Here is an 11,168-nt window from a genome sequence, read left to right on the forward strand (position 1 = left end):
GCTTCCTGTCCGTGTTGTGTGGTCTCAGAGTGAGACCTCCTTTCCCATCCTCAAGTTTCTTCGTAATTAAAATGCTGCAATGACGTTACCTACCTCGTAAATTTGCAGCGAGCATTTGATGAAGAAATAACAAAGTGTCCCAAGAGCTTCTTCGAAGAGCAGCAAACCTTGTTTCCTAGAGGGGAAATTAACTTCTCTCTCATATTCTCACATCAAGCCTGGGCTGATTGTCACTAAGTTACAGGCGCCTTTAGCAGAAGGATACAATATTTAGTTCTGATGTTTGGTGTAAATGCTATCGGCATAGATATGTTTCTGTGGTCCTATGCAAGTCTGCAAGGCACTGCTCATCACTGCTCTATCTTTCCCTGGAGGTTAAACTTTACCTCATCCTCACTTAACCCTCAGGTAGAAAGGATGGGTCCATTCTTATTATTGGAGGAAGGAAAGGGAGGAGGAATGCTGTAATTATATATAAAAATATGTATATATATGCATTGTGTATTATATTATATATCATATTATTTTAGATATTATGTATGTATATTATATATAATGTTATATATTGTATTACATTAAATATATTTATATTTATGTTATGTGTTATATGTTATGTATTATGTATTATACAATGTATATTATATTATATATTATATGTTATGTGTTATATGTTATATACTATATAGTATACTGTATATTATATATTATGCAGTATATATTATACATTATGTATTATACATTGCATATTATATATTATATACATACACACTCATATGTTGGAGGTTGGCCTGGTACTATGTATACAAATGTACAAATGCTAAATACTGGCTCCCAAGATCAAGTTGCCCCCAGATGAGTGGATTTCCACATACACCAGCCTTTGATGTATAAAACTTCGTCTCCAATTTAAAGCTATTGGTTAAATAAAAGTGGCTACTGCCAATTACTAGTGAGAGCAGAGGTAGGCGGGGCTTTAGTTATGGGGCTGGTCTTGGGGTCACAGGTAGGGACCACAAGGAGAGAAGGAGGAAGGAGAAAGGGAGGAGGAGCCTTCCAGGAGGCTGAGTGGATCATGAGCACGGCATGTGATCGAAAAGTGGGTCCTGAACAGGCTAATGGAGCAAAAATTGCCTTGAAGCGCTCGGGAAGAACAGCTGGGAACTAACAATCCTGCGTTAGAAAAATTAGATTATACGCCCTCACAGAAGAAGGGGGAGGGGGTGGGATAGATGGTTATGGACGGGAAACCAGGAAAGGGGATAACATTTGAAATATATTTAAAAAACAATAAAAATGTTTTTAAAAATATTTAATACACAATATAGTGATCTATGGACTTTTCAGTTAAAACCTGGGAAAACTGGGCCAACCACAAGGTATCGATGCACAGAAATATTATTTTATTTTTAAGTACGTGCAGTGATTTGAAATACACTGTTGGTTTTTATTGACGACAATGTCATAAATTCTACAAATAGGACTGTGGTATTAGTAGCCAAAGGAAAAGATACTTTAAATAAAGATTTCTGAGGGACAAAATTATTAGGTTATGTTGTAAAAATTGTTTAATCCCAGCCCGAGGTTTCTACCCTGCCTTAGGTATTGCTGACTTGGGGTCGGAGGAGAACCAGGATGTTTTAGTAATTATTTAAATCCCAGCCCAAGGTTTCTACTCCGCCTTTATCATTTAAGTTCCCGGATGAAACACACATACACAACCTTTATATTTATAATAAGCGTAAAACAGCATGAGAGCTGGGCAGACATCAACCCTCTATGCTGTTGGAATCTACGTTCCTATCGATAACCCCAGTTATTACTGCGTTTCACTTTGTCTGCTCTTAACTCCACTTGGGCAGCCCACGGGGCCATTTCTCCTTACTCCTAACCCATGTCAGCTTCTCCTTCCTCCTCCTGTACACTTCTCCCTGTGGCTCCTCTCGACCCCAAACCCACAAAGCCTAAGTCCCACCTCTGTCTCTTCTTCCCAGCTGTTGGAGGTTGGCATCTTTATCTACCAATCAGAAATAACTTGGGGGCGGGGTCACATAGCTTCATTTGGGTCTACATGCAAACTCAAGACCAAACCACAGCAAGATTAGGGGTAAATTGTCCAGTAATTGTGCTAGAGCTGATTTTTAAAAATTCATAGGACTCTGCCTCAATTATTGGGGGGCTGGCAGAATCATATCAATAATGACTAGTTTATTAAAGTCCATTTATATGTGTGTGTGTATATGTGTGTGCATACACACACACACACGCACACATACACACATATGAATATGTCCTTAAGTATTTTTCACTGTAGTTCCAGAAGTAGAAAGAACCATGAGGAGAAGTGGAGCAGTAACAAGAAAACAGACTTCTATTCAACAAAAGGATTAACTTCTTAATAATCAAACATTTCTACCTGTGCTATCCGTGGTGGTAACTGGAAATATTTATGAAGAAATTTTGCAGTGTTTTGGACTAGTTTCCTAAATTTGGTGTTGGGAGGACTTAAAAGTTCTTTCGTTTTCATGGCGCTTTGATTTTATGTCCTCATAGAAAACAACTTTTAAATGCTATTTCCTGTATCATTAGTATCTAGGGATATCTTATTTTCTTGTATTGTAGTAAGTCACTGCAAAGCCTCATCTGGCACAAAGAATCGCGCCTCAAGAGAAAAAGGAAGGACTGCGGCTGTAGCTCGGTTGGTTCGTGCTGTCCTGGCAAGCGTGATTAGATCACCGTTGCCGCACAAAAGGAGCATGTGCCTGAAACCCACCCTCCAGAGGTAGGGAAGGATGGGTAGTTCAAGGTCATCCTTCGCTAGGCAATGAATTGAGAGCAGCCTGGAGCATAGACCCTGCCTCATAAAAGAATAGAAATCATGGATTTGAAGACTTATGTTCATCAGTAATGCATTACAATACAGCAGTCACCCTCTACGATCATACAAACAAACAGACAAATAAAAACAGTTTTGAAGAATGCTTCTCATCATGGCTGAAGATGCTACTTGGTAATATAACATATTATGAGGTAATATCCCCAGTTTCCATGGAACAGCTCAAAGGACTTCCTTAACATACAAGTCTTGCAAACTCCTATTAAGTTCTGAGGTCTAAATTATTTATTTTAAACTTTTAACTAATTCATGTGAGTGTGTATGTGTGTGTGTGTGTGTGTGTGTGTGTGTGTGTATGTGTGTGTTGTGCAGGAGCATGTGGACCACAGTGTGCATGTGGAAGTCAGAGAACAACTCTTTGGAGTCATTTCTCTCTGTCCCTTGTGGGATCCAGGGATAAAACTTGTACACAAGCACTTCTACCCTCTGAGTCAGCTCACCAGCCCTACAGGATTCTACAGAAAGTACTTTAACTTTTACTTTTAAATTGAGTGTGTCTGTGTGTGTGTGTGTGTGTGTGTGTGTGTGTGTGTGTGTGTGTGTGTGTGTGTAAAATTAAGCACACATGAGTACAGAAGAGGGCATCAGATCCCTTGTGGCTATTGCAGGTGTCTGTGACCGACATCCATCTGATGGGAATGCTGCAAGCAAGGCCCAGGTCTTCTGCAAGTCCAGTGTATACTGCTAACCACTGAGCCACCTCTCAAGGACATAACTTATTCTTAACAGACACAACTGGATTACTTAATTGCAAGATTTCTCTGACTTCCATTCTTAGTGTTGTTATTTTCTCTTCTAGAAAAGTAACATCTCCAAACTTCTTTAACAGATTTTCCTTTCTTTTCTTTTCTTTTCTTTTTTTTCATGTAGAACAACTTATTAGATTAATGCCTAGACTGCAACATTTTGGAAACATTATATGCCTGGACTGCAACATTTTGGAAACATTATATGCCTGGACTGCAACATTTTGGAAACATTTTGGAAACATTATATTAATGTTTCCAAAAATATTTTCAATATTTTTATACATTTGCCAACATTTTCTCGTGCACTTGCTTCATTCTCACTAACTGACCAAGCAGGGGTCACAACACAGTAACTATACTGGATAATTTATTTGATAAAATTAATTCCACCTGATTTCCAACAGAACATTTAATGCTGTGTTCTTTAAGCAAAGAATTATGTCAGTAGCTGGCTTAAATTTCTCCCTAGGAGTCACTTTGTTGCTAGCAAAGACCGAAGTGAACCCAGGCTTACTTTTGCTTTTCAGTTTGGAGTTCCTCGTCCTGAGCTTGGCACAGGTCCTCTTTAAGGCTGATGACTTGGTCACAAGCTAAAGGTGGAGAAATGTAAGTCCCGTCAGCTTGCAGGTCATCGAAGCACGGCTTTCTGAAGGCATAGGAGTCGTCGCAGCAGCGGCCCACTCCAGCATTGACAGGTTTCCCACCATGCCTTCTGCACAGGTCTCCAAGAAACAGCTTCGCCTTTTCAGGAAGAGAATGAGAGGAAGGGGAGTGAGGTTACGTCTGCTGTCTTCTTATCCCTAGACGAGGGATTGTATCTGAGCGTCCTCAAGTTCGATTTTGTTCTAGCGCCACCAAGATTTCATTTTTAGAGGAAACAAAGTCGTCGATGTGGACGGAGCAGCTTGTGCTCCTTCTTCGTGTCTGTCAGGCTAAGGTGCAGGAGAATCGCGTCATTAGACAGACCAGCTTCAGCACGGGCGTCTTACCCCCTCCCAACAGCACTAATTCAATATCAAGTCCCAAGCCCTGCCCTCCAAACAGTGTGACTCGAGTGTGAAGAAGCTGCTGGCGCTTCTCAACAAGTTCGAACCCAGCGTGTCTCCAGCATGGTGTGACAGACACACAGACCAGCTGCAGAGCTGGCACACAGTAGGTGCTCCTTGGGTGTTGGAATGCACGATCATGGTCTTGGTCATGTTTGGGTTGTCTCCCCCATTTTCTTCACCCCTTTTGGAAATGTCTCCTCACTTTGCTCCCACTTTGGTCCCCACGTCAATAACTTTGATGAAGTTATTGGAACTAGTCGACCTAAACATTTCATTGTGAATTCATCCACTTTAGAAGTAACCAAGACAATTTCCCCAAAGCAAGGCTCTAGGAACATATAAATCTAATCGAATGAATTCCCTGAAGAAGACATGATTCCATAACAGCAAAAACAAAAAAAATTAAAGTTAAGATGAAGATGGGGTGGATAATAACTTTTGATTTTTAATTCAAACAACTATAATTTATTAGAAGAAAGCCTGCCTCCGCGACAAGTTAGCATAAAAGATACAATCTACTAGGAATATAGGGCATTATCACCAAGCAAGAAATCAGAAATGTGGAAGCCATGCAGCTTGAGAGACCTAGAAGGAAAATCTCAGAGGTTTGAGCACCGTGCTGCCCAGGGACAGCCTTTTTGGTGAGGAAGGAAGGATGAACAGACTCCAAGAGAGGCTGGAGAAAACATACTCAAGGCCATCCCAGCCCTCCTCTCACCTCATGTCAACTAACTCCCCTATTCTATTTCAACCTCTAAAATATTTTGATCTAAGAAAGGGATAGCCTGTTACTAAAGCCAGTCGCCTGTAGCTATGGGAAGCCATTGCCCTCGTGAACGCTCACCAGTAGGTACTAACACGTTCCCTTGTGAGGTCCACCAGAGTTGGTCAAACATCTACAGTATCTTTGCCACTGCTTACCAACATCAGTTTTGTCAACGTTAAAAACCAAGTAGTAGACCCTTATAATGACTCCGGGGACAGTTTTGAGAAACTAAGGAGACAAGTTTAAGAGTGGACAGCCCTCGTTTGTTTTTAAGTAAAGACAGTTGGTGTAAGCTGCCTAAAAGTATTCTCTGAGAATTTTTAATTTCACTGGAAAGTCATAGATCTGTCCAAGAAATGAGGTTGGTTCCCGAGGACCGGAGAGAGATGGCAGATGTGTTAGGAGCGTGCTTACCTGGTCCTCCAGACAGGCCGACTGCAGCTCATCCCTTAGTGGGCAGCATCTGTTGGCAGACGCTGCCATCTTCTTCCCGAGCATCACCAGCTCCTGGGCAGACAGCTGTGGGGCTTTCTTAGTATAAAGCACGGTAAGCCTAAAAGAGTAAGTTCTTATTCCTGGTAGTGGGTACACACGCAGACACCCATCGTAAGTTTCCCACGATATCCAACATTATCTCCCATGTAGGAGGAGCCAGGCGTCAGGCAGAACTCTTCTGCCCTGTCCTGGTGGCTCAGTGGGTAGGTAATTGGACAGCGTTCCATTGGATCCCACTCACGCCCTGCTGAGATATCAGAGACACTGTCAGAGCTAAAATCAGACAGCTCCTCTGGGCGGAGCCTCGATAAAGCTCCCGGGGACCATTTGCCAGGTGTGGAGCAGGAGCACAGTGGCCACGAGGAACCGCCCCTGTTCTCCAGGTACTCACACCCCAGTGAGCAGGGGCAGGCAGGAACAGTGTGTGGACAGAGTGCTGCGGGTGCTGTGAGCTAAGTCAGAACCTTTAAAGGGGTCAAGTCTCTCTCTGAAAGTAAGCGAAGGAATTGACTCTGTCCCCATCTTCCTTAGTGGGTTCACTTCAGAAACTCCTGTAATGGTTTCAACTCTTTGAAGTGCATACAGTATGTATTGAAAAACATCTAGCTTTTCACTCACTTTATGAGCCAGCAATGTCCTTTTCCCGGGACCCAAGGATCTAGGAACATAAACGCTTCCAATTTCTCTCAGCTTGGGAAATTTGGGGGAAGCTTAGCTGCTGCCAGCTGCAAAACTACCTCCTTGCTTAAAGAAGGGCTTTGGGGGGCTGGGGATTTAGCTCAGTGGTAGAGCGCTTACCTAGGAAGCACAAGGCCCTGGGTTCGGTCCCCAGCTCCGAAAAAAAGAACAAAAAAAAAAAAAAAAAAAAGAAGGGCTTTGGGGGCGGTGTGGGGCTGGGGGTGGGAGCTGTTGATCTCTAGAGACTCAGTTAACAAATTGGGTAAAGCTAGGGTGAACTGCATTTGGCAAGTGAGACTGTCAGATCACCTTGAGGACTAGTAATCGTTCACACTGAGTTCACTAATTACTGTGCATTACGTGTTGTGTCTGCTTATCTGTGATCAGGGCCAGTGACCTCTTTCTGCTTTTGTAAGCTGTTAGTGGACAGCCAGTGGTGCACATCTGGTTTAACGTTTATTCAATTTTTTTTAAAAAAAGGACCTATTTCAATACTTCTTTAGGGAATTTTGTTCGTAATGGTATTTCCCCTAACAGAGTATAAAAGATGATGGTAGTGTCCATTTCAGGAGGCCTGGCAAGGCATCCGGAGGAAAAGTCTTCAGAGTTGAGAAATGACACTGCCTTTGAATAAGCCAGGTGAAGGAAGGGCTTTGGGAGGACGGGAGGATTGGGGAAGTCATGGATTCTGGGTATTGTTGTTGTTGCTTGTTTTAGAGGGGGATTAGATATGAAACCAATTTTACATTATTTTAAGGTGATGGCTTCTTTGAGAAGAATTCATGTGGGGGGGGGATTCTCAAGAGTCAGAAAGCATCAAACTATTTTAAGACCTTTCCAGCAACACAAGTAAAGGAAACGGTCTGAATTGGAAGGTCATAATGAAGGTGGAAAGAGAGAACGGGGTTTAAAGAGAAAGACCTTAGGACCACATGTTGAGGACCACAGACGACTAGAATTAATTATTGCATTGCTAGGAGAAATGCCTGTGGAAGAAGGAAGACGCAGTTTCTACAGCAGCTGGGCAGACAGACAACCTTAAAGGGATTAACCAGCTACAACAATGTCAGCCTCCCTAGGTATGTGTTGGAAATCCAGGACTTTCCTCAGACTTCCTGAATCGGAATCTCTGAGTTGGGGGCCTGGGTTCTAATGTCTTCTGGAAGGTTCTATCACACTCTAAAGTCTGAGAACCACAAATCTAATCCTTACAACAGTCATCAGCAACTGCTCCCAACATAAAAGGAAAGAAAGCGCTAAGCTGAAAGGCCTGCCTGAAGGAACCAGGGTACTCTGGGATCCATTACTTTGGACATGTAATTTAGACTTAATATTATGAGATGCTATGTCATACTGGACTTTAATACCGTGCTTATAAATAGACCATTCTAGAAGACCCCTGGGATTCCTAAAGTGCCCTTTACTTTTTGATTATGCAATCCTTGATGAATAGGGTTCACCACGCTCTCTGTCACCAGGGTGCTCACATTCACTTGAGGAATAACTAAGGCATCCACCCAGCTCTTGCTGGTCCACACTGGTAAGTGGACCCTGGATTCTAATGTCAACCACAGCTTTGATTCCAAGTCCCAGCCCCAAGGTAAACAGTCAGATATGCAGGTCATGGTGGCCCTGCAGGGCCAGCCTGCTTTGGTCCCTTACCTCAGGGACATCTGGGAGACTGGCCTTGGGAGCAGTGTGGAGGCTCCCAAAGTTTACATAAATATTTGCTGAATCAGCACAGAGAGCCGGTTAATACACAACTAAAGAGTGGATGAGACTCTGAGCAAATCTTAGCGCCAGGGATTAACCAATAGTCTCGGAGGAGCTGTCTGAGGAGCATACCTGTCCTGGAAGTTGCTAGCGCCCAGCTGCTTGTGTAAGTCACAGTAAGTCTTAACGCGGTCACGGCTCTCAAGTACCACTCTTTGGAGCATCTCTTTCTAAAAAACAGATGCTGTTGTTAGTGTTTAATCAGAGCAATGTGCCTTGAGGAAGGATTACAGTAGCATTTTCCCTAATCCTTTGGTCAAAATATTTGCTAAGGTTTAATAAAGTAGTCAATAAAAATAACTACATTTATTTCCTGTTGTTGGCTTGGTTTGGTTTGACTTGGCTTTTTGTTTGGTTGTTTGGGGTTTTTTTGGGGTTTTTTTTGTTTTGTTTTTTGTTTGTTTGTTTGTTTTCTTAGTGGATTTGGAAAACACAAAGAAAAAAATTCATGCTTTTCTGAAGGAGAAATCATCACATGCTTTGTGGGAAACAAGTGGACCAGCAAGATTAAGAATTCATTTCATCAGGATGTAAACTCATTTTTGTGCCTAAATGCCAAATTCTACAACCACTGGGCAAATCATTCATCAAGACAGAAAGAGAAAGGGTCTGGACCTATCTAGCTGGGGTTTGTGTGTGTGTGTGTGTGTGTGTGTGTGTGTGTGTGCCCACTCATTGGTTTATTTAATAATTAGGCTTTTTATATTAGCAGCATGCACACATATACAGAAGCACAAATATACAGGTATAGAGATATTTAGTGTGCTAAGAAGTCACGATTTAATATAAATATATATATCAGTCATGGTTATAAAACATGCCACAAAGTACACTGAGAGGAACCAAATAGGATTGTCAGAGCTAAAGGTAAATCAAAGTGCTCTCCAACCATGAAATGGTCTCCAGGAGGAGGGCATTAGTAACCTTGCAGGCTCAGCTCTTAGACAGGAGCACAGCCCCCTTAGGAAGCCAGCACAGTGTATCTTATCCTAATAAGCAGTATTTGGCACGGAGAAAATTCCCTCAGATTTGCAAGCTTTTGACTGGATTTTTAGCCCCGTCTTTACTGCCAGTGTAACATTAGGCAAATTGCCTACCCGTCTGAACTGCTATCATCTTACCCACAGGACACACTCAGGAGTCGAAGTATTGACTAGCTGTTTGACCAGGCTACTGAGAGAGTCAACTGGGTGCTGTGGTAAGGCTGCCCTGCAACCTCTGCCCACCCATGCTTCATGGTGCCATAGTCATAGATCACTGTAGTCTTGGTCAGAGTTGCTATTTCTGTGATGAAACACCATGACCAAAGCAACTAGGGGAAGAAAAGGTTTATTTGGTCTCTGCTTCCAGTATTCATCATCGGGGGAGGCAGGAGCTGATGCAGAGGCCACAGAGGGGTGCTGCTTACTCGCTTGCTCCCCTTGTCTTGCTCAGCCTGCTTCTTATAGAACTCTGGACCAACAGCCCTGAGGTGGTCCAACCCACAATGCACCTGGCCTTCTACATCAATCACTAACTGCCTTATCTCATGGAAACATTTCCTCAATTGAGGTTCCCTTCTTCCTGATGGCTCTAGCTTGTGTCAAAAAAAGATAACATAAAACTGTCTAACACAGAAGCCTCACAGTGATATTTTGAGAAGTGGCATGGTTGCATAGCCTTTGCTTTAGAAACAGAAATACCAGCTGTGCCTGCTTGAACCCCAGACATGGAGATTTTTCTCTTCATCTCTGCTTTGCTCCCCGCTCTTTCCATGGTCTTCCGTGTATAAGCCATCAATTATAGCAACAAAAGTCAGAAATGCCTAGGCCATGGTAATGCACGGATAACTGCCAAAGATGAAGTTCGTGTGGACTCTAGCTTCTCCATAAAAATGCACACCAAGAACTGCTACCTGTGGTCAGGCAGATTGCTAACCTGAAAGGGAAGAATCTTCTACACAACATGGCACCCAACCAGGCTGTACCATTCTGCTACTGGGCCAAGCAACATCTGCATTCCCTTCCAATAGGATACTACAAGGGTCTCCAGAAACAGTCTGTAAGACCGACAAGTCGCTATGCTGTGATGGTCCAGCCCTGGGATAGGGAGGGATCCCGCTTCTCACCAGTGATCATAATTAACCAAAACATGAAAAACTCAGTTTACAAAAGGAAGTGCTTCTAACAGCACTAGAACCACTTGTAAGGAACATTTACGTAAAAAAGGAATTTACCCCAGAGTGGTGGCATTCCAAAGGGTTTTCTAATTTGCAGCATTTCTCCAGTAAACGTTTATATGTTTCAAAGACTCTTAAGATCACGGGGACCGCCAACTCCAGGTGTCTTCTTGAGTATTCATAAAGAAACCTGTATCATACAAGACACGTGAGAAGACAAGAACTAGAACTCAGAGGCCATGAGTTTGTGTTTTATTTTTTGTTTGTTGTTTTCAAAAAGCTATGGAGACCATGAAGTTGAAGTGGCCCCTGTTTAGAAACTTTGGGAAGCTGCCAGAGAGGCGTTGAAATAGGAAAACCAAGTCAATAAGGTCACATGATTTTCTAAAGCCATGTGGTACCAGATGGCAGATTTAGAACTTGAACCTGAAACACACTGGCTGACTAGAAGGTTCTAGAAACTTCTGTGTGAGATCAGTTTCAAGTATTTACATGGAATGGTGTATTTTCCAATTACCTTTGGGGCTAAATTTTTTTCTAAAAAAAGAGACCTCCTATGAATGTACTTTTGAGGCATTAAATCACCATCTCCCCCACCCCCTTTCAA

General features: G+C 42.6%; 1 protein-coding gene and 1 long non-coding RNA gene across 7 annotated transcripts in view; one reads left to right on the forward strand and one right to left on the reverse strand.

Annotated features, from left to right (window-relative positions):
• The window catches only part of Albfm1 (albumin superfamily member 1), a 51,461-nt gene that overhangs the window by 9,897 nt on the left and 30,396 nt on the right, over positions 1–11,168 (reverse strand). For 5 of the 6 annotated variants that reach the window (XM_006250759.5, XM_063273336.1, NM_001108356.2 and 2 more), the window contains 4 exons: positions 10,619–10,751; positions 8,476–8,573; positions 5,872–6,010; positions 4,157–4,383 (listed from right to left, as the gene is read on the reverse strand). In XM_006250759.5, coding sequence (XP_006250821.1) covers positions 4,157–4,383; positions 5,872–6,010; positions 8,476–8,573; positions 10,619–10,751 — 597 coding nt within the window. Of the gene's footprint in view, positions 1–4,156; positions 4,384–5,871; positions 6,011–6,065; positions 6,200–8,475; positions 8,574–10,618; positions 10,752–11,168 lie in introns of those variants that run through there. The other variant, XM_039092167.2, reaches the window with a different exon arrangement.
• The window catches only part of LOC120096582 (uncharacterized), a 42,137-nt gene that overhangs the window by 5,312 nt on the left and 25,657 nt on the right, over positions 1–11,168 (forward strand). The window lies entirely within an intron of this gene.

Source organism: Rattus norvegicus, chromosome 14 (genome assembly GCF_036323735.1).
Source record: "Rattus norvegicus strain BN/NHsdMcwi chromosome 14, GRCr8, whole genome shotgun sequence".
Taxonomy (NCBI): domain Eukaryota; kingdom Metazoa; phylum Chordata; class Mammalia; order Rodentia; family Muridae; genus Rattus; species Rattus norvegicus.